The 25,011-nt window shown below is 44.3% G+C and overlaps 1 protein-coding gene across 1 annotated transcript in view; it reads left to right on the top strand.

Annotated features, from left to right (window-relative positions):
* STING1 (stimulator of interferon response cGAMP interactor 1) overlaps positions 1-25,011 on the top strand; it is a 249,506-nt gene that overhangs the window by 197,704 nt on the left and 26,791 nt on the right. The window contains exons 5-6 of the mRNA XM_086928840.1: positions 5,849-6,114; positions 19,839-20,031. Of these exons, the coding sequence (XP_086784966.1) occupies positions 5,849-6,114; positions 19,839-20,031 (459 nt within the window). The remainder of the gene's footprint in view (positions 1-5,848; positions 6,115-19,838; positions 20,032-25,011) is intronic.

Raw genomic sequence — 25,011 nt, 5'->3', positions numbered from 1 at the left:
ACATAGAGGCGCTGTGTTAAGTATTTATACAGCACACAAACAGTAATAAAGTGAAAACACAACACAAAGAAAATCCCACACCAATTTAGAAAAATAAAGTACAATTTAATAAATACAATGGGGCTGATTCACAGAACTAATCTGAGACAAAATCCTAAACTTACTACTTCTGGTATTCACAGAAGGCACTTACGACTTTCGTTATTCACAGAAGGCATTTACGATTACTAAAGTTAGGATTCCTAACTTTACTACTCCTAAACTGAGAAAAATCCTAACTTTACAACTTTTGGTATTCACTAAAGGCATTTAGGAGTACTAATACTACTCCTAAATGCCTTTTGTGAATACCGGAAGTCGTAAAGTTAGGATTTTTCTCAGTTTAGTAGTAGTAAAGGTAGGAATCCTAACTTTAGTGCTCCTAAATGCCTTATGTGAGTACCGAAAGTCGTGAAGTTAAGATTTTGTCTCAGATTACTTTTGTGAATTGGGCCCAGGAGTCGTAAGTGATTTCTGTGAATACCAAAAATCGTAAGTGCCTTGTGTGAATACCAGAAGTAATAAGTTTAGGATTTTGTCTCAGATTAGTTCTGTGACTAGGCCCCAATGACAAAAAAATTGTAAAATTAAATCCATTCAGTAGAACAGTAGTTATGGATTTTTAACATTTTAAAATTAGCATCTAAAATATCAAAGCACGAACCGCAGGCATTTAGTTGTGTAAGACTGATACGAAGTCAAAAGTTATAGCCAATTGCGATGGAGCACATTATGGATACACGAGGTGGATTGGGCCTTGTCTTGACTCATCAACAACACCAGTCCTAGTTCTTATGGCAATATTCTTTTACTGGACTGTAAACATCCATGGTCGAAATTCGTTATCCAAGGGATCTCTTTAGTCTCAAGATAATCCTAAGATGTTTCAATCTACTGCCTCTTTAAAACAACAACCTCTCTGATCTATACAAACAGGACAGCACAAACAAAAATGTGTGAAAAGCGAGATGGCACCTCACGGGCGCACCACCAATGGGGCCCCTGGTTGGTACTCACCAGGATGGCCCTGTTCTCATCATCGGTGCCATCAAGCTAAAACAAAAGCGTGTCTCGAACCCAAAAATAAAAAGACAGTGGATGGTGCAGTGGACACAACTTATATGTGACACAACTGACAACATGTAACATTTAACATATAAGGCACTGCGCAACTGGGACAATAAACTTTACTTTCGTTCCTTTCTTTGTTGCAAAACAGTGAACACACATATACTAAAAAAGGAGAGAGTAAATACTACCTATCGATTCACTCTCTACTTACAGCCGACATGTTTCATTGCCTTGGTTTCTATCAGGCAATTTCTTCAGGGCAATTCACTTTAAATGCCACTGCAAGAGACACTTAATCTTGGGTGCTGTAATATAAACAAACAAAAGTGTGGTCACCTGGTATCCCTCTCTATGTTCTGCATACCAAACTGTCTATCAGACCACCATGCTGTATTGATAAGTAAATGAATGAATTCCATTATTACCCTGCATGCAGTTTTGCCTCTCATACCAGTCATGAGGATATGAGTTATCATGTATTGTTTATACTCATCCAGGTCGTCTTGAATTTTTTGTAGATGTTCTTTTGCGTCAGTAAAACTACTGTCCCGACTGATGGCCTCCTCAAGTTCTACAATCTCTTTAAGTACCTCTTCACTTAATCTCTGAGCTGTACTTATTATCAATATTAGCCAGTCCCTAGTACATTTATTAGCGATAAAGCTCCAATCACGTCGGAACTGTTTATCGTCAAGGAAGATCCGCGGTTCGATTCTCACTATTAGACTTGCAGGTGAGGCTCCAGACTGATAATATTCAGTCATAAGAGCCCCATGCAGGGCAATTCTTATGTGTTTCTTTTTTAGATTACTCAATTTCTCCCATTCTTCTCTGACTTTATTATTACCGGAAAGGGGATTCCCTTCAAATAATGATGGGCGTGCAAAAATTGCCGCGATCTGTTCATTCGTGAAAGCCAGGCAATTTTTGTCCATTCTCAGAATACAGGCTTATTGGTGGTTTGATTGTGCAGTGAGTGGTAGGGAAGCCAGGTAGGGGTGACCACACATATGAATAAAAAATCAGAGTTACGACGTAAGGTTGTATAGGAGTACTCTCACGGCTGAGCCGCCGTACACAAGGCACTACAAAAATGGGAGTCTAGAGGGAAAGACAAACAGAACTAGGACGCCCTCCACTCTGAAAACTAATCAACAACACCAGTCCTAGTTCTTAAGGCAATATTCTTTTACTGGACTGTAAACATCCATGGTCGAAATTCGTTATCCAAGGGATCTCTTTAGTCTCAAGATAATCCTAAAATGTTTCAATCTACTGCCTCTTTAAAACAACAACCTCTCTGATCTATACAAACAGGACAGCACAAACAAAAATGTGTGAATATTTAGGCTGTGTACACTGCGCAAGGTAGGAGAAGGCTCCAATACTAAAATAATTGAATGCACTGTGTTTTTTGCATTCCAGTAACTTTCTCGAACGGGGAGTAAGGACCAAGCTCACCTAAGGGAGCTGGATTCCGATTTTATCATATCCTCATGACTGGTATGAGAGGCAAAACTGCATGCAGGGTAATAATGGAATTCATTCATTTACTTATCAATACAGCATGGTGGTCTGATAGACAGTTTGGTATGCAGAACATAGAGAGGGATACCAGGTGACCACACTTTTGTTTGTTTATATTACAGCACCCAAGATTAAGTGTCTCTTGCAGTGGCATTTAAAGTGAATTGCCCTGAAGAAATTGCCTGATAGAAACCAAGGCAATGAAACATGTCGGCTGTAAGTAGAGAGTGAATCGATAGGTAGTATTTACTCTCTCCTTTTTTAGTATATGTGTGTTCACTGTTTTGCAACAAAGAAAGGAACGAAAGTAAAGTTTATTGTCCCAGTTGCGCAGTGCCTTATATGTTAAATGTTACATGCTGTCAGTTGTGTCACATATAAGTTGTGTCCACTGCACCATCCACTGTCTTTTTATTTTTGGGTTCGAGACACGCTTTTGTTTTAGCTTGATGGCACCGATGATGAGAACAGGGCCATCCTGGTGAGTACCAACCAGGGGCCCCATTGGTGGTGCGCCCGTGAGGTGCCATCTCGCTTTTCACACATTTTTGTTTGTGCTGTCCTGTTTGTATAGATCAGAGAGGTTGTTGTTTTAAAGAGGCAGTAGATTGAAACATCTTAGGATTATCTTGAGACTAAAGAGATCCCTTGGATAACGAATTTCGACCATGGATGTTTACAGTCCAGTAAAAGAATATTGCCATAAGAACTAGGACTGGTGTTGTTGATTAGTTTTCAGAGTGGAGGGCGTCCTAGTTCTGTTTGTCTTTCCCTCTAGACTCCCATTTTTGTAGTGCCTTGTCTTGACTCACCTTCAGACTTGGGAGAAATTTCAAGCAAAAGTCCCCTAAATGGTAAAGGTAAGTGGGGCAAGGTAGCCAGCAGTGGCCAAGGAGGAGGCATTGTCGTTGGGGAGTCACTGGACAAAGTTACAGTGAGCATTTCTGCTTTCAGACTTTGTCACTTTGTTGAAAGTCAGAAATCTCCAGTTGGACAGAGCTTTGGTGGAAGACCACCCCATAGGCTGGCAGGTCTAATATAGATTAAGTAGTTTAAGTAGATGTTGTACTTGCTTGTTATGTAATATTTATAAGATTCTCAGAATCTGAAATGAAGCATTATGAATTAGTGTAATTTCTTCCCTTTTGTGATACCATCTACGCTCAGTTGTGTTGAAAGCAATGAAACCCTGAAGCTATATTATTATCAACCAGCACTGTTCCCGGTATGTGCCATAGTGACACCCACACTATCAGCTGTTAGCGAGTGCCTACATCCATCACAAAATGGCAGACAAGTTCATGGCTAGGAGTGTGTGTAACTCGCAGAGTTTCACTCAGTGAAATTCTGCGGAGTTCCATAAAATCTCTGCAGAGTTCCTCAAGGCGGAATTTCGGCAGATCGTGCTACTCATGCTAATTTTTAGCACCGGGAGCTTGTTCCACGCTGTAAAATCCGTGGGAAAGGCACCACGGTGCACCAGAGGGCACTGCTTCTTTCTGTTATTCAAGTAGATTTTCTACTCGAGCGGCAGCTTTCTCAACACGAACAGCAGCGACCTGCTGCGATCGCCAGCGTTGAGAAATTGCACCAGGACTCGTCCTAGCTCTCGATTTTCTTGGTCGCCAACTTAATGTTTGCTAGCCACATGTGAGAAACACTCCACCAAGCTTAGTGTCGCATCTCAGCCTCAATTGTTAAGACTTTCTGCTTTACTATGTTATGTTGAGAATTGTGATGTGCCTTCCCTACAAAGCGGTACAAAAGGGGGTGTTGATGGACGGAGCATCTGAACCAATCAAACACTTACACCCAGCCAACAAATCTGGGTTTAATCCATCACCGTTCTTTAGCCCACTCTGCCACCCCAGGTCAGACATGACCATATGCAAATCAGTCTGACCCTGTGCCTCATGGGAACAGTCCAGCCGAACTGCCAAGCCATGCCTTCCCTGGACAGGAAACAAGCTTCCGAGGACCGGTTTCTGGCATTTCAGCCGTCTTCAGCTTGGTTTGCTTGAATCCAGTGGCAAAGTGAGCAAGGGACTCACGTCTGAGCATACCCTGCCAACTTATGGCGAACAAAGCGGTACTAAAGGGGGTGGTGATGGACGGAGCATCTGAACCAATCAAACACTCACACCCAGTCAACAGATCTGGGTTTAATCCATCACCGTTCTTTAGCCCACTCTGCCACCCCAGTTCAGACATGGCCATATGTAAAACAGTCTGACCTACATGCAGATAAAAACATATCCGTAATAGCTCTGACTGGACATTCACTTAATTGTGTATGCTTACTGTGGCACACTGTGTCTAAGTTATTATCCTACATAATTTCCTGTGGTTTGCCTTGACTGCTCACCAAAGATACCTACGCTGGAGAGCACCCATATGTAGAGTCATTAGTATCTAAATGTCTGGGATACCATGTATAAACATAATCACCCATCACGGATATTGCCCATCAACCACGGACGACCAAGGGCTCGCAAGCGGTCAGTTGGCAAATGTGAACTGGACATGGTGGATGTGGAGGTCTCCCTGATCCACATTCGCAGTTCTAGAGGCGAGCAGAAATTGATAAGTGAGAGGCCTAAATAGCTCTCCAGATAGCATTGTATTAGAAAGAAAAATATTTTTAAGGATCTTGCCATGATGAAGTGGTTAGTAGTGGGTCTGCAATTGGATGAAACCTGGGTTAGAGAAGGTGGCATGAATGCCCATTTTGAAATTGTCCTTCGCTGAAGGATTTGTTAATTGGATCATGGAAGATGTGTGCAAAATCAGATTTTTGTGGGAGATGAGGGGATATTTTTTGTCTTAGTGTTTCCATTGAGTTCATCAAGAATCTGGTTGGTTGTTCGCAGTTTGCTTGACAATGAGGAATACTCGAACAAGGGAGGATGGGTCAGTGAGAACTGTCCATGTCTGTGGTCTGAATTTCCACCATGCGCGTGTTCAAGAAGTCTTGTTGCTTGTTTTATTAGATTTGTATAAAGAGGTTTAACCTTTTCTCTCGCGTGTTTTCACCATCTGTCCTCTACTAGTCAAGGTCACAGGTCCACATAAAAATTGTTTTATCAAGGATTTTAAATCATTTCAGTTTGAAAATACTTTTGTATAAAGAACCAGAAAACATTACTTAATGGTGTTATTGACTTTAAATCACTAAACAAACGTGTGACTTGTTCCTTCTGTTTATTTGCAGAGTTTAAAGAGTCCTTAAGTCTTTTCATGAAAGAAAATGAGAACCTTCTCAAATCCGAAGAAAATGAGAACCTTCTCAAACACAAAGAAACATGTAAATTGCACATTTTAATTCCAGTAAGCTGTGAAATGTACGACAGTTTATCTAACGCGGACAGCAACATCGAGTTCTTCAAAAGCCTGCCACCAATTTACAAAGACAGAGCTGGAGTCAAGCAAAGAGTCTATAAAAACAGCATGTACCAAATTTTCGATGAAGAAAAAAGGGTAAATGTTATGCTATTAAATAGTCTATTAAATTGTGTTAGTAATACAAACAAGTTATATACATTTTACATTTGTGACATTTGTCATTGCACAGCTGTAGCTTGAAAACACGAAATATGTGGAAATTATGTACCAAACCGGAGTTAGAATATGTAAATCTTAGGAATTACATCAATTATGTGGGTTAAGGATTTCATCCAATGGTAAGCCTGAAAATGTTCATCATTCCTATTTCTTTGTTGCCAGGCAACTAGTCTCCAAGCCCAAAACCGCCTTTTTATAGTGAAAATATTAGAGTCAACTAGCGATTTATTTTTTCATAGTTTTACTACAACCTCCAAAATAATACTGCAAAATACTCAACTCCTCTATCTGATTCTTGGCTGGCAAAAATCTGATATTGTCATGCTGCACACATTTGGTTCATGCGTGACTAGGGGAGTCCAGGTTTTTTTCTTTGACTTCTGGGACTTTCATATTTAACCCAGTATGAACCGAGGACTACAAGTCATAAAACTCTTAAGAAAAGAAGTCCAAGAATTCGTAAAGAAAAAAATGGAATTGACTGATCTTTGTCACCGGGTACCTGTGAAAGCTGGCAACTATGACAAAACCACAACATTTGAAACATTTAAACGTGTATTATGGACCCATGGATTTTTGGTGACATTTACAAACCACTCGGTTCCTACGGATAGCAGTTCAAAAATGTTTTCTTTTTTATGCCAGAGGAAGATATTTTTAGGTCAAAGTCGACCAGTCAGCGCAGCTGTCAGGTTTGCTAAGGACATTTTTGGAACATTCAGAAAGCCTCCCTGGGAATGCATTCCACCTGTTGCTTACCATTGGTTTGTAACTCACATTTCCTGGCTTTATATTTGCTGGCTTTATTTGTTTTAGGGTGGCCAGCGTGAGTTTGACCCTCTCAAGGAGAAAAGCCTTTTCACACTAACTCTCCTTGTATTCTTCCACAAGTTCTCCTTTCTGTAAACAGGCATGTCAAGTTTATCTTATCTTGTCACATTTGCTGTGCATTCAAAGACAGAGGTCAAATGTCAGGCTCTGTCTTTCATGAGAGCTTGGTGTTTACTTTTCTATCTCTTACTTCAAAATTAGAGGATGTATGTGACAATCTTGCAGGATACTGGAGGTAAGAAAGTTTTTTTTCTACCACACAACATTTTATTTATTTATTTATTTGTTTGTTTATTTGTAAGGTTTTATAAAGCGCTGGCTTCACCCAGAGGTATCAGAGCGCTTTACAGGAGCAGGCAAAATATACAGGATACAATAGTTCTGGGCAAAAGCTACAATCAGGCTCAAGCAACTCTCACCATTGAGTTAGGAGAAGGCAGATTAGTGAGAATTCATAGTATTATATACATTTAAATAATAAAATGGAAGTAACGATCAGGGCACACAATAAACAAAAGCAAGGAGAACAAATTGTAGTGGTAGGGGGTAAGGGGTAGGTGAAGAGGGGTCCATAAATAGATAAAGCACAGGAGAGCATGCCAACAAGCATGCCAACAAATACTTGCACATGAACTGTGCAAGTATTTCTGAATGTATCAGAATTAGGAAACCCACAAATGAAGCATGTTTTGTTAATTCTGAAGAGTGTAGAAGACAAATACTTTAATGTGATCAAAACAAATCCATACACTAGGTGATGCCATTTCCACGCATTAGCATTTGTGCGCTGTATAGTTTTATTAGTAAAACTATATGTCTGTGAAAATGTAATGGTCATTTCAATTGAAAATATGTTGTCTGTTATTGGCAGTGTGCTGCCACACCATGCATACTCCACTCTTCTATGTACAACTCCACTTTACAATACTCCAAGCGTCTGCGCTCTGTGCCCCTGCGCTCCACTCCACTCTACGCCACTGCACTCTGTGCCACATCACTCTATGCTTCTTAGTTTACTCACTCTAGTCTATGCCAGTGCACTCTACGCCACTATATTGTACACCACTGCAGTCTTCGCCACTGCACTCTACACCACTCCAGTTTAAGCCACTCCACTCAACCATGCACAACTCCACTGTACGCCACTCTGCAATACTTCACTCTACACCAATGCACTCTACTCTGTACCACTCAACTGTACGCCCCTGCTGTCTGTGCCTGTCCACTGTAGGCTACTCTAATCTACTCTGCACAACTGCACTCTGTGCCACTGCACTCTACACCACGTTAGTCTACGCCATTACACTCGACACCACTGCACTCTATCCTGTACCACTCAACTCTATGCCCCTTCCCTCTACTCTGAAACAATCTACACCATTACACTCCATGCCACTACACTCCACTCTATGCCACTCTACTTCAAACCACTGCACTCTGTGCCAATGCACTCTACGGAACTGCACTCTACGCCACTGCACACTACTCTTCACCACTGTACTCTCCGCCACTGCTCTCTACACTACACTCTCTGCCACTGAACTCTACGTCACTATACTCTGCATACTGCACTCTATACCAGTGCACTCTACGCCACTCTACTCTGCATCTTTGCACTCAATGCCACTGCACTCTGCATCACCTTATGACACTGCAGTCTGCCTCTCTATTCTACGGCACTCTACGCAACTGTACTCTATATCACTGTACTCTATGCTACTCTACTCTACGCCACTCCACTGCATGCCACTGCACTCAACTACAGTACAAAAGGGGGTGGTGATGGACGGAGCATCTGAACCAATCAAACACTCACACCCAGTCAACAGATCTGGGTTTAATCCATCACCATTCTTTAGCCCACTCTGCCACCCCAGTTCAGACATGGCCATATGCAAATCAGTCTGACCCTGTGCCTCATGAGAACAGCCCAGCCAGAAATTCCAAGCCATGCCTTCCCTGGACCGGAATCAAGCTTCCTAGTACCGGCTTCAGCCAGGCTTGCTTGAATCCAGTGGCAAAGTGAGCAAGGGACTCACATCTGAGCATACCCTGCCAATTTAGGTGGATTAAACTCAGATCTGTTGACTGGGTGTGAGTGTTTGCTTGGTTCAGATGCTCTGTCCATCACCACCCCCTTTTGTACCGCACTGCACTCAACTATGCATCACTCTAATCTACACCACCGCATTCTACAATGTTACATTCTACACAGCTGAATTCTATGTCACTGTACTCTATGCCACTCCACTCCATGCCACTATAGTCTGCACCACTCTACCAGTATGGCTTACTCTACGCCACTGCATTCTACTCTACACTGCACTTTATGCCACTGCCCTCTATTCTACACTGCACTTTACACCATTGCACTCTATGCCACTGCACCCTACGCTACTGCACTCAACACCACTTCATTCAGCACCACTCTGTTATATGCCACTGCACTCTATAGCAATGCACTCTACGTCACTCAACACTGCACTTTACGCCACTGAACTCTACTCCACTTTACTCTCCACTACTGCATTCTATGCCAGTGCACCCTACGCCACTCTACTCTTCATCACCCCACTCTATGCCACTGCCTTCTCCAGCACTCAACTCTGTGTCACTGCACTCTACGGGACTATACTCTACACTGCACCACTCTATGCCACTCTTCTCTGCACCACTCTATGCCACTGTACTCTGTGCCACTCTTCTCAGCACCACTGCACTCTATGCCACCATACACTCTACAAAAATACCAGTTGATGGACAGAATGCAGAACAATGTCATACATTCACCCCAGTACAGAGATCTGGGCCTAAATCCATCGTTTTTTGCACTCCACACCACCCCAGTTCAGACATGGCCATATGCAAATCAGCCTTGACCCTGTGCCTCATGGGAACAGTCCAGCCCGAACTGACTGGAGAAGTGTGGCTCACTGGTTAGAGCAGGCAGACCCTGAAGCAGAGGTCAGACCCGGGACCAGGGTTCAATTCCCGACGCGGCAGGGTCTTGAGCTCAAATGTCCATGGACTCGATAATTCTCGCTTCGGGGCCTGACCTAATCTTGGGTTCACACTCTGCAACTCTGGGCATTAAGCTTGCTTAATCTCCACTACGGCCCCCCGTGGCGGGATGCCTGGCTTTCACCTTGGGGATGCCCTGTAGGGGCTATCTCACAGGGAAAAGCCAGGACGGGTTCCCAAGGCAAGCGCGGAGATACCCCTTCGGGGGTCGATTCTGGCGCTATATAAGAAACATAATAATAATAATAATAATAATAATGTCTTTCCTGGACCGGAATCAAGCATCCTAGGACCGGTTTCTGGCTATCAGCCATCTTCAGCCAGGATGAGTTCCTTTATCGACTTATTGAGTCATAATAAACAATATCTATCCCTGCACCCTTCTTCATATCTGGTTATTCCAAGGAAAAACAGGCTTTTGTTTTGCTGACAACTTTACCTTTGTTTGGCGAATTTGCATTACCGTTTATAAAAAAAACAGATGGCCATGCGCCATTCCACACAGATTGGTCAAAGTAGTGGAACTGTTTTAGGCAGGGTTCAAAAACATCCTTTTTTAGGTCTCCACCTAGCGTTGCACTGCGCGGCAGTACTTCGCGCAGAACGAGGCATTTAGTAATCGAAAAAGGGGTTTCAGCAGTCACCTAGGAATCGCACACGCTCGTGCATGTGCGTTTCCTTTTCAGCTCCCCCATTGGCCTTTGCATGCGTCTTATTGTAAAAGACACCAATAGGCTGTGGGAGGAGCTATGATTGTGCCCACACAGGCGTGACGTGGGCGCCACTTGTTGAGCTGAGAAAGCGTAGAACACTGCCGCTCACCTTCCGCGGGCTGGAAGAGTCCCAGCTGCTTGAAGCGCTGCGTGTGCAGCCACGGTACACATCACCAGATGCACACCACGTGTGCACAAGTCTAGCCTCTGTTCTCTCTTGTGACTCCTGCGTTCCACTGTGCCCACTCAATTCTCCACCCACCACACTCTCCTATTGTTCTCTGGCCCCTCCCTGCCCACCATGGTCTCATATCGCCTTGTTTGTTTATGATACCAGCGGGCACGCCTTATGTTATACTTTTACCCGCGGCTCTCAGCCCGTGAGACGTAAAAAAAATAGGTTGTGTGCTCAACAACCTTCGAAATGCCGCCTATTCATCACAAACACCACAGGATACACTATGTGTACGATGTTAGACGAGTTTCCTCGACAGGACTTGAACACCTTCTTGTTTAAATGAATTATCAGTGATGTGAGCCAACCTGAAGTGTTATACACTTATCATGCCGTGGGACCTTTGAGGCCCTCCTCTTCAGAAGCAGAGGGTCTGTGCTGGTGTGTGTGTGCCCACGGTCCTTATCGGGTATGTGTTTGAAGGCGGCAGGAAGTTTGGCACACCCTGGCACTGCAGTTTTTGGGGTTAGCAATGGGGTGGTTCGCAGCTGCTAAGCACCAACATGACTAACAGTGTGGCAGGAAATGTGATCTTTTCACTGAAAACGTGTGCACTCTTGTTTCACTGCTTCCTCCATGGCTTGCTATTTGCACAAAGTGGGTCAGAAATTACCAAATCGTCTAGAAAAAACTAAGGCTACACATGGCTGCCACACTCCTCCTGTGCGGAGGCATCACACCCTCACCCAACGTTTGATTTATTAATTATTATAATGAATATAATATATATAATGTTTTAATAATAAATGTATAGAGCGCGGCTTATCAGCCGTTAGGGTATCCAGGCGCTGTCCATTGGCAACTGAGAGATTAAGTGATTTGCCAAGCATGTTGCGCTGACGCCGAGATTCGACCCTGGATCCCCAGCATCCGAGTCGGCATCTCTGGCCGCCAACACCCTCTTGCGAAAGAGGATTACTGCAGAAACGTGTGGATTTTCAGTTTATGCTCACACCTCGGCTAGGTGTGTACTCGGCTAGCTCTTCACTTAGGACCACATATAAACCAGCACAGAAATCTATTGAAACATTCCTCAGACTCTATATAGAACCTCCTTGGCATCACTCAAACATGTGGCCAGGTCTATAGAAACTGGAACATTCTACAGTCTCGATATAGCACCTCCTTTGCATCATCCAGCCCACACCCATGTCTATCGCCAGTGCAACATTCGACAACTTGTATACTGAACCGCCAAGACATCATCCCATCACCCAGCCTTTTTTATAGAATGTGGAACATTCCATAACATTTACTTGTTTTGATAGGAGCTCACAATAGTTTACTCATTTGTGGGTCTTTGTACGTACCTAAAACACTTTTATTTTCTGGAAGCCATTTCTTTTGTAACAAATCTCACAAGAGATTATCCATATGTTATGCCAGGTTATGTTATTTTTGGTTTGTAGACACCTCGCCGTATGCACCATAAAGGTCAAAGAACGAATCACTGTCCTCATCAGAACGGGCTTTTCAGGTGTGAAAAAAATGCCAGACACTTAGCGAAGTGCCCTACAAGGAGAGTCAAGGGGCACTTTCTATGAATAGTCAGGTTTAATGTTTTGCAAAAGCAGCCAATGTCTTTCTGCCTCTTAGCCGAGAGAGAGAGAGAGTTCTGTAGCATTGAGCCATGCGCTCTTAAAAACTCAGTCAGATCCACACGACTCCTGAAGGTAGGCAGGCAAACAAAAGGGATAGAGAGAGACATATGTATGTGTAGACATATGCGTACACACACACACAGAGAATAACATAGCACAGACATAGCTGCAAAGCAACAGAGCACTACACGAAGGTGGGAGTAGAAGGTAGGACACAGAAAGGGGATTAGAGAGAGTTGCAGGCAGGACAAGATGCATAATTGGCTGAGGAGCATCCTCTGGAGCGGAGCACATGGTAAAGATGTTGCTTGAAGAGGAAGATTTCAGTTTAGCCGTAGTAAGAGTCGTGGTGCATTCCTGGGTAGGGAGTTCCTGATCTTTGGGGCGCATCAAGAGAACCAGGGATCTTGCATTCTCCTTCCTCGCTTTTCCTGCCACCTGCTGCTATGTGTTCCTAATCATGACTGACATCAAATAGCGCACAGTGCGCACCCTGTGCATTGATCCAGGTGCCACTACTCATCCATAGGTTACAGTATTTAATATACGTTGTGTATCACTCTAGTCATAGGTTGTGCCTGGTTCACTGGCTGCAGCTCCACTCAGGAAGTCACCATCCCAGCACCCAAAGGTTAAGTGTGTGCAGAATATCCATACAGGTTAAGGAGTCTGTGTATACAGAGTGCATCTGTGAATCTGAATTTGTATTTCTGTCTGTTCTGTAGATTTGTCGGTCGCATGCTTTGAATGTTCACTTCCACATCTACAAATATCCGTGTTCATTGGTCATCTCTTTGTTCAAAGATGGTATCTTGGTACAGTGCACCTGTGCTAAACAATGTTAGTATCTGTGTGGGGAGTGTTCCTGAGTACAGAGTATGTCTGTGCATTACCTGTCTTTAATCTGTTGAATTGAGTTTGCCTCTGCGTATTATGTATCTGCATGCACAGTGAGTCTATAGGATTGCATTGAATCTGTGTGCTTGAATCCTTGTGTTTGTGTGCCTGCTGTCTGAATGAACACTGTATCTATGAGGTTCAGGACATACCTGGGTACCAAGTGTCTTTGGGGGTGAATGCATGCATCTATGTGTACAGTACGTTTATTGTATACATTGTGTGTGTGCAGAATACGTCTCAGACTTAGCTCTGTGCACAGTGCATCTGTGAAGCTGTACCCATGTACACAGTGTATGGGTGTGGTACTCTGGTTTTACCTACGAGATTCAACGAGTGCATGCCTCTATGAATACAGTAAGCCTGATTGTACAGTGTGTCTCTGTGGTTCAATGCCTGGATCCTCATGCACATTGTGACTTTGTGATTGACTAAGTGAATGTGTGCTATACATCTCTAAGACTTAGGGGCCCATTAGGATGGCGGGCAGACTTAGTCCACCCGCCATCCTAACGTAACTGGGGACCACCCGCCATAAGTGCAGGGGTCCCGTGACTGGTATTAGGATGTGCCCACCACAGTGGCGGGCACATCCTGCATTGTTAGCATTGTGCGGGCGGAGCACTCAGCACCGCCCGCCACAATGCTAACAATGTAAGGCAGCATTTGCATATACAAAGCAGCAGGCACCGCCCGGTGCCTGCCGCCTTGTATATGCAAATGCAGTGTGCACCCCTCACATCACCTTTACTCTGGGGGCCTGCAGGGGGCCCCCAGAGTGAAGACCGCATGACTTTCCGTGGCGGCATCGCCGCCGCGGAAAGGCATTCCAAAATGCCCATCATAATATGGCTGGCGTGTCTATTAGACACCGCCCCCATATTAAACCTTTTCCGCCCTGGCCGCAAGGCGACAGGGGCGAAAAAGCGGCGGACGGTCTTTCCGTCCGCCTAGGTCCCCCCTGCCATACTAATATGGCGGGGAGAAAATGAGTGTGGATGTTGGGCGGATTGCCCCCACCAGCCTGGCGGGGGCAATCCGCCCAACATCGTAAAGGGCCCTTTAATGTTCGCTTCTGCGTGTGCAGCATATTCGCACAGATGTGTATCATTTTGGAACCTCCGGCGGCGACACCCCTTTGTACGTGTGTTGTTGCTCAGTATGTCTTAATTACAGCCTGCGTGCACTATTTTCTCTCATAGCTTTTGCAATGCAATAAGTCTTGCATTGGCAAGATTTTAAGCTATTTGCAATATAAATTACAGTGCCTTTTATTTATCTGCTTTAAAAAGAACACATAAATAAAAGCCATTGCCATTTACAATGCCAATAGCTCAAACTCTTGTTGTTTTTGCGTGCAGCCTGTTAATAGAAGTATTTAATATGTATGCTGAGCTTAGTTAGACACTGCCCATGATTCACATCCAACCACACACACAACCACATACAGAACACACACAACCACAACCACACACACACAACCACACACACACAACCACATACACACACACAACCACACACACAACCACACACACACCACCCCACACTCAAACACAACCACACACACAACCACACATACACACAACCACACCCAACCACACCACACCAAACCAGAAACACACACAACCACACACACACAACCACACACACAACCACACACATACAACCACACACACAACCACACACACACACAACCACACCGACAGTGCACACTTTCACTAGGCACAGACACTATCAGTCCTCAGTGCACGCTTTCACCGGGCACAAACACCACCAGCCGTCAGTGCATGCTTTCACCGGGCACAAACACCACCAGCCGTTAGTGCACTTTTCCATCAGGCCCACACCACCAGACGTCAGTGCACGCTTTCACCAGGCACACACACCACCAGACATCAGTGCAGGTTTTCACAAGGCACACACACACCACCAGCCGTCAGTGCATGCTTTCACCAGGCACACACACACCACCGCCGTCAGTGCACGCTTTCACCAGGAACATACTACCAGGCATCTGTGCACACTTTCACCAGGCACACACACCACCAGCCGTCAGTGCACGCTTCCACCAGGCACACACACACCACCAGTCGGCAGTGCATACTTTCACCAAGCACACACGCCACCAGCCATCAGTGCACAATTTCTACAGGCACATACACCAACACCCATCAGTACACACATCAATTGTTAACGCATCCACAATTAACTATTGTAGCAATCGCATTATGACACACTTTACTTTTAAACATATTAAAATAAAGCGCAGCATGCCACCATTGCTACAAAAATAAATACACATTTTTTTGGCCTACAATTTATAGACTTAAGTTGAAATTGGTGTTGCAATATTTAGCAATGCCAATAGCTCAAACTTAAATAATGCGGGACCTATTGCATTTTAAATGCTTGTCATTTTAAGTCCCTTAGTGAATTTTTCCTTTTACTACCAAAAATAAAACGCCTGCTCGATCAACATTACATATTTCTCTGTTGTCTTCAATGCTATTTTTTTTCGTTTAAATTAATCAAGAGTTGTTTGAGAAATGCCCCGGAAAACTGAGGTAAATTGTAAAGTCTGTGAACAGAAAGACTGCAGACGTCTTGTACTTTGTCTGCCATGTTGTGAGGTGTGTGGGCCTTGCCATTGGCAGTATTGCCCTAGAGATGAGGAATGAGCTATGGCGGCAAGCATCGGGGGGAAGAACTGAGATTGGAGGGATGGAAAATGTAATTTACCAATATTACAGAATTACAATTTGGAATGTGACGTTCGCACATTTAAAACCAGGACTGACTGACACTTGAAAAATAATATGCATTTTTGTGTCTGGTCTTTCACATATAGGGCCCCATTATGAATATGAGTAGAGCGGAGCAGAATTCCTGTGTGCAATTCTGGGCTACCCAATCATGTGTGGGTTGTTTGTCCCGCACCCTGCTCTACCAGACCAAAAATCTGGCCAGTAGAATCGCATAGGGAAATATCTGGATTGAAGCCCAACCCTGTACTATGGGCTCCCGCCGAACCCTCAGACTAGGCACAAGGGAGCGTATAGTTCTCCCTCTGCAGCCAACATTCTCCCCTTACCTTTTACCACACTCCTCAAACCGATCCCTGTCCCCCAGCAAACACCAACCTTCGCACACATTTACCCTCCCACCACCACTGAGAAAAGGTATGAAATGTGTGTGTTAAACCCCATGGAAAAAGGATAACTATGTGTGATCTAGTGAACCCAGGTCAACACATATTGCAAGGTATTTGTGGGGTGTTAACTTACTGTAGTGCTAATTATGGAAGAAGAGTTTGCACGCTACCTATACCGTGCAACTAGTAATCTGGGCATTAGTGTAACCATAATCATGGGTCTGTTGTCCTCGGCTCAGATCCAGATTACCCTCACATCCAACAAAACAACATGTCTTTTAGGGGCCAATGGACGCACAAGATGGCCAGTGGGAATTAGAGCCTCGATATTTAGTAGAGGGTGTGGCTATTCATTATTCTACAGTGGAAACAGCCACAATCCATACCAAGAATACATTGGGGAAGGAGAACATCTTCAGACTGTTAATAGTGGGCACTGTTGGCTAGTTGCTGGGCACTGCACAAGGTCACGTCCTTCGTTTAATGGGTCATGCTCCAGACTGTGCTCACTAGGCACTTGAGTACGATGTTGGGCATCTGATTTGTTAAAGCTGATCAGCTGCAACCGAACAGGAAAGGTGTGGTGGGGAGCGGGTTGGGAGAACAAGTGAAAAAAAAATCACTTACCTGGGTACTGTCGCCACAACACCACCTCTCCTTGTCTCTTCTGATTCCCGGTCCGAAGCAGGTAGCACTCAGGCTCCCCTGAGCCAGTCACGACGCTGTTGTCACCATGACAGCAGCGTTGTGATTGGTCTGAGCTCAGTGGTTTGGCACTCAGACAGGGACTATGAGCCTCTGCATGTTCTCCAACTAGGCTGTGCATTGTAGCACAGTGGAGAACATGCAAAGTGCGCATTATGGTTTGGCCGGCCAAACCGTCATGCACATTCAGAAAGTTCTTACCCCTCCTCGCCCTGCTCTGCACAGCCCAGCCACACCACAGTCCGCCCCGAGAAATGAGCTAGTACGGAAAAATATAATAATAATAACTTTGTGTTATTATCATTTTATTTTTCCTTTTTTAACTGCTCTGAGGGCAGTGGGGCAACACTCCTCCGACTTAGCAGAGGAACCGCCACTAAAGCTGACTGAATACTTTGGGTTATCTTATTTTGAGTCCAGCTGCCATGTTGGGCTTTCATCTTTAGACCATGATTTGCAGAACCTATTTGCAAAAATATCACAGAACAACATCCTTCCTTTATGCATCTATATGCCGTCCATGTACTTATGGATCTATATCTTTATTTATTTTGGATCTATATATTTATTACTTTTACTTATTTATTACTTTTTTTCTAATTCAGCATATCCAATGCACTACCCTATAATTCACCACTTATCCTTTATGCCTTTCAGAGAAGTGTGCTACTCACCGAAAAAGCATTCCAACAGCTCATCAGGGGTAGCAGGCGCTATATAAATGCAAACCTTTTTACCTCATCTACCCCTTCGCTATCCTTCTCAATCCAAATAACTGACTAACAAACCCACCACTCAAATTACTTTCATATTTCACTATACTAATTCACCACTAACACTGTATGGGTTCCAGAGTAGCGTGCTACTCGCCGAAAAAAACACTGCAACCCCCCATCAGGGGTAGCAAGTGCTATATAAATGCAAACCATGTTTCCCCTTCTCCTTCCCTCCACTATCCTTCTCAATCCAAATAATCTGACTAACATATCCACCACTGAAATTACTTTCATATTTTCACTATACTAATTCACTTCTAATCCTTTATGGGTTCCGAAGTAATGCGCTACTCACCGAAAAAGCGCTTCAACACCCCATCAGGGGTAGCAAGCACTATATAAATGCAAACCTTTTTCCCTTCTCTATCCCTTCACTATCCTTCTCCATCCAAATAACTGACTAACATATCCACCATTCAAATCTCTTTCATATTTTCACTATACTAATCCGGCACTAATCCTTTCTGGGTTCCAAAGTAGCGTACTACTCGCCAAAGAGCACTTCAACACCTCATTAAGGGTATCAAGCGCTATATAGATGCAAACCTTTTTCCCTTCTCTAGCCCTCCTCTATCTTTCTCAATCCAATTAACTGACTAGCATATTCACCACTCAAATTACTTTCATATTTTCACTATGCTAATTCACCACTAATTCTTTATGGGTTCCTGGAGTAGCATGCGACTTGCTGAAAAAGCACTTTGACGCCTCGTCAGGGGTAGTAATCGCTATATAAATGCAATTAAAATAAAATACAATTTACATATAGATGTGATATGTGTAGGACGTGGTGTCATGTAGAAGAAAAACTAAATAAATGAAAAGTGAAATGGAAACAGTTTGGGGAATTTTCCTAAGTCTACCGGGTATGCAAAAGGGGTCACTTTTTTGTATGTAAATTACAAGGAGATGCATATATTGTTTATGCAGTTTGTATATTAATATGGACCGCAATGAAATGTGCCGCAATCATCAAAAAATGCTATTTATGCACAAGCATAATCTTATAATCAAAGTTTACACTTTGCAAAGCATATCCTCCCATACCTTTGTAAATGGCCATCATGATGGATTAATTAACTAGAACACGAAAAACACATGTTCCATTATTATAAATTGCCAGCTGTATCGTCTACAAAGCCTTCACAACTGGCATACTCACTTCCCTGGCTCAAAAGCTCATCATCTCCAGTGGCTCTCAAAAAGAGCCGAAGAGACAACTCTTCCAAGAATAATACATCATAACACAGTAAATAGCCCACACCAAACCCCAGCACACTCTGTCCAGAGTCACTCAGATTCTTTCTCTGCATTTGACTGGGTTTGCGCTATACAAATACCACATATATAAATGAATGCCTTTTCTTAATGCATGATGTCTTTCTTTCTGTCTTCAGAATCATTGCTCTAGGTTGTTAGACTTCAAGTACAGTTTCGTGTCTTTCCCTAGATTCATGGATGTTTGGTTCAACAGCTCAAAAATAATTGATGCGTTAACTTTGACTAAAATCTATTATGTAATATTCCTGTATTATGTGAGCATGTTTTGGACTGTTCAGTAATAACAACTGTCTACTGTTGCACCTTTGTATTTCTGCACGTCTAGAAGTTATATTGTTTTGAAATAACTGTAACAAAAATAACCCTGTTGCAATTGCACACATACTTAAGTTTTATTAACATTTTACATTTTCTCTTTTATTTCGGAAGCCACATTATTGTATTGTGGAATATGCAACGCCATTGGCATCCTTGCGTGAGATGTCAAACCTATCCAGTGCAGCGTTTAGCAGCGAAGATCGCGTCCAACAAGCAAAGCTCTTCTATCGGACTTTAGAAAACATTTTGGAAACATGTCTGGAACCTGAACACAGAAATTTGTGTAGACTCGTTGTTTATGACGGTAAATACTTCCTTCCATTTCACAAAATAACGTGTTTAGTTTTTTTTTTAGAAAACTCTTTGCTCCCCCCCCCCCCCCCCCTCATGTAGAACGATGGAAAATTGCAGGTAAGCATTTTTTGCCAGGCTATTCTACTTTTTTTTTGTTTTCGTCCACTTGGACAAACTTAAGGTGTCTCCAAATTTTTAATGGCTGAAAAATAGATGGTTTAAAAAGAATTATAAAATTCTAGCTTCAGGGAGATAATCTTAAACTAATTGTATTACTAATGTTTTTGGTTACGGAATTCAAGCTAGGGGTGCAAATAAACACATTTACGAGGGCAAATTGGTGGAAATATACCCGCGTAATAAGATTTTTGAATTTGTAAATTCTGCCAAAATATTAAAATTTTTGCCTTTGCAGGTTTTGGGGAAAGGCGGGCTGGAAAGTTTGTGGGTTTTATTTGGAGATCCTGTGTGAACAACCAGAAACACAGGCTCTGTGAAATGTTATAGCCCATGCAGGTAGCTTTCTATCTTGGAAATTCTCACAAATTTTCTTTTGGTGTGGGAGCCAAACTCTAATAATTACCCAAACCCCAATGTTTTGATCACCTGAATTTGCACTCAATTAATTTGGCTCCAGAATCTCTAATAGATCTAACGGTTAGAGACTACACTTCCCATAAAACAATATACATTTCCGCAGAATAAAACAAAATAAACGAGGAAGCATTAATAATTGAATTCTAGATAAAAACAGTAAGGTAAAAATGTATTTATTGCAAAATTACTAATAAATGTGGTACAGAGAAAAATGTATGAGTTGCCATGAAGGTCCATATACAGTAATACAAAGTCACAAAACTTAGACCCAATTATTCAAGTCTAGATAAAATCCCAAATCAAACCCATGAAGAGTACTAACAGCATTGCCAAGAGAAAATCTAAGTCAAATGGACATAGTATCAGGGAAACAAATTAGAACTCTCCCTAGCAGCCCTAGAGGCAGCTATAAAAATGACCCCCATGATTCCAAAGACCAAGAGTTTTTATACATAAATCACACTGCCTATTAATAGATTCTGCAAATTCAGCATGTATGATCATGGTTAAGTTCGCATTGGCAAATCAGAAACAACAAAGTAATATTTTTAGTACTAACCCAATTCTTAAGGTAAGAGAAATCTTCCACCTTTTCTCTCAGCAACTGCACTCCGGAGATGTTGAGCACAAAATTAAACATTTCTTAAACAATAGCTCATAGAATTAGCATGCCTTCAGCCGAAATTCCAGCGGAAGTCCTTGAATATGATAATTTGGGTACATGATGAAAGCTTCATTCATAATACACACTTCCTAACAAAGTTATTCATCCTTGAATCCTTGACGTCATTCACTTGGTGATCCACAGAAACAAGAGGAGGGATGGTTTGCAGCAGGGCACTGATTCGGATGGGGAATGAGCAGGGGCAAGATAAGTAGAACACCAGAAACTGAATTGTCATTCAAAGAAACGGCTTCTCACATGAAAATGTGGCAAAACCGGGGGCGCTAGAGGGCGGGCAAGCAGAATGGCCGCGCTTGCGTGAGGCTCCTGCTTCCTGGAGAACTGATCCGACATTTATCCTTAAAAACTGGGTTGCAACTTCGCTTCAACTACACCGGAGGATTCATTGACCTGCCATCCTTCCTCGGTGAAAGTGTCAAATTGCTCCGATGCTTCGTCCCTGAGAACTGGCGCGGGACGGAATTGCCCGGGATTGCTGCCGGAGAGGTGCGACTGCGGAAGGCGGAGACTGCTACTGGGAAAGACCGCGGTCTAACACGAGGTGCCTAGGCCGCGGCAGTCGATTTGGCTGGTAAGCTGGAGATAACCGATGACATGTTTGGCTGTAACCCGGCAGTGATAGCGGAAACGGGTTGTCTGCTCGCAGTGTGGGATCCTGCAGGCAGCTGCAATGTTGAAAGCCCAGCAACTTTACAGGAATAACGTCCGCCACTGAGGCTTATGAGCGGTTGCAAATCAGGGTGGCAGACATATTGGGTAACCTGCGGCGAGCTACTGTGGGTGAATTCTCGAGGCACCAGCCTGAGGTGCTCGGAACTCGCGACCCCCCCCGAAGAATGCGGAGGCTGGTGAGAGAGACGCCCTGCTGCGACGGTGAGGCTGGAAATGGCTGGGAGGCACACGGGCGCATTGGAGTACTAGCGGCTACAAAGGAGGGCTGTGTAGGCCAAGACGGAGATTGCTGTTCAGGCCGCAGGTGCAGAGGACGACAAGCGGTGGCGGTGGTGAAGCGGCACAGCGGATATTGGCATTAGCATTTGGCTAATAGAAAGGTCAGTATGCGGGGGCTGCTAGTCCACCTTCCCCCCCTTCCACCTTCCTCGCTGTGCTATGTCTGAACTGTGATGGTGCCCACTAAATGGCTTGCTTGGGCAACGAACAGGCCGACTGATGTGTGAAGGCCTGTAGACCTGAAACTGGATGCCTGTACTGTGCTGGGCGCATTACCGGACCCCCGCCGCCAGCGTGGTGATCCTGAAAATAGAGGTATATTGGTGTTGTGCGGCCTCTAAGCTGAGGACTGGTGTGGATAGGCATGTCGCACTGAGGTTCAGACTGAAGCTGTGGCTACGCCTGACAGGGCGGTGCGGTGTTCTGTGACCTACGGCCGGCACAAGGTCAACAGATAGCGACTTTGCAGATACTGCCTCTACTCTCGCCGTGGCTCTGTGCTGCAGATGGTGCCAAAGAGGAACCTGCGCTGTGTGGCGGTGGCTGACCTACGAAAGCCCTGAGTAGGGGACTCTATGGGGAAGCCAGACACCGACAGCCTAAACTCAACTTTGAGGCTGCGAAAAAAAAGGGCTTAAGCCGGGCTCAGCTGATGTGGAACTGGCCACTGCGGAAATGCCGGGCAATGCGCGACATCCCCCGACTTGGACATGAGGCAGATTTTACAGGAAATGAAGCAAGGGTTTGCTACAGTTGTCGACAAGGTGGACTGCATGTCCTCCAGAATGGATGCCATTGTACATAAGGTGGACCAACATGAGGAACGCCTTAAGGAGACCGAGAGGCTGATATCGGACACTGACGATCTCACTGCAGGTCATGCAACACAATTGGCAAGAATGGATAAGCTATTGCGTGTCATCGTAGCAAAGAATGAAGATTTGGAAGCCCGTAGTCGGCACAACAATATACGCGTTACGGGCATTCCGGAATCCACAGACACTGGGCACATGGAGGACTACATTGAGAAGCTACTATTAACGTCCATTGGGTCTGAGGCATTCTCCACACATCTAATCGTAGAACGAGCACATCGGTCGCTCGGGCCCAAACCAAAACCTGGCTGTCCTTCGAGACCTATCATTGCACACCTACTAAATTATCGCGACCGTGATGTGGCCCTACGTGCAGCGTGCGCCAAACAAGAATTGGTGTACAATGGGGTTTCTGTCTCCATTTTTCCGGACTTTACTCCAATAGTACTGGAAGAAAGGCGCAAATTCATAGAGGTCAAGAAAAAATTGCGAGCAGCACAAATTGATTACGCCTTGTTATATGCGGCACGCCTCCGGGAGGAGGGTGGAGGAGGGGGATGATTGTTATGATTTAGACGGCACGGATGCACGAGATCACACTTCAGGACGACATGGTGGGGTGGGAGGGGCAGACCTCATGCACGATTTGTTGACCCGCTTAGGATGCATTTCTCAGATAACTGATGGGCGACTCACCTGATACATCTCTTACGTTACTTTCCTGGAATGTTAGAGGCCTTAATGATGCACGCAAAGGTAGACAGGTCCTCTCATACCTTGACAGACACAAGTCACACATAATATTGTTGCAGGAAACACACATTCCTCCACAGTCTAGCCCTTCCTTTGCCAGTAGGTGGGCAGGTGGTAGATAATTCTCGTCTTACTCCTCATACGCCATAGGTGTGGCAATACTGATTAAACGGTCAGTCCCCTTTATCCTGATTGGCCAAATGGTGGACACCTCAGGGAGGTATGTCATAATATGGGGGAGGCTGGGAGAAGGAACGATTACTATCGTAAATTGCTATGCCCCCAATACAGATACGCCAGAATTCTTTGCAATGATATGGGGCAAGGTACTTGATGTTGGCTCTACGCAGGTGATTTGGGGGGGGAGATTTATAGTGGCTTTGGTGCCTGCATTGGACAGGGAAGATGGTCTGGCACACTATCACACCAAAGCAAGGGAGGCTCTGCAAGGTATAGTTGAAGACGGGTCACTGATTGACAGCTGGAGGCATATGCATCCCATGAAACTGGAGGGCACACATTTCACTTCATACACAGGCATTTGGGCACGGCTGGACTACTGTTTTCTAGCAAGGGGTCTGGCTGTAGGTATCACCGCTGCGAAGCACTTGGCCTGTGCATATTCCAATCATTGCCCAGTACTAGTTGAACTGCGGGTGCCTGGGTGTGACTGTCCCAGACCTCCTGTATGGAGATTACAACCTACTGCTTTACTAGATATGGCATTTCGGGAAGAGCTGAAGGGAGATATACTGGACTTTTTTCCACTAAATAAGGGCACTGTTGACAGCGTTGCTATGGTATGGGAGGCCTTTACGGTCACAGTCCGTGGATGGTGCATAGCGAAAGGGTGTGGAGTACTGCGAGACATCCAACGCACGATCCGCAGGCTGGAGGGAGACTTGAAAGAGTTAGAGCGTAGAATGCAGAGGGGGAATGGAGCCATTGTGCAAGAAGAGTTTAGAAATCAGTTGTCAGAATATGAGGAGGAAGTGGCAAGGGAGTTGAAATTTCGTAACAAATATTGGGTCGCCCGTAAATACGGAGAAGGGGAAAGGTCAGGAAAAGCATTATCCGGGGTCATACGGAAGGCTCGAGGAGATAACACTATCCTTGAGCTTAATGATCAGAATGGAGTGGCATGTAGGGACAATGCTCATCTCATGAACACTTTAGGCGCACACTATGA

This window comes from Lissotriton vulgaris, chromosome 7 (assembly GCF_964263255.1).
Source record: "Lissotriton vulgaris chromosome 7, aLisVul1.2, whole genome shotgun sequence".
NCBI lineage: Eukaryota > Metazoa > Chordata > Amphibia > Caudata > Salamandridae > Lissotriton > Lissotriton vulgaris.
This window is presented reverse-complemented; position numbering and strand designations above follow the sequence as displayed.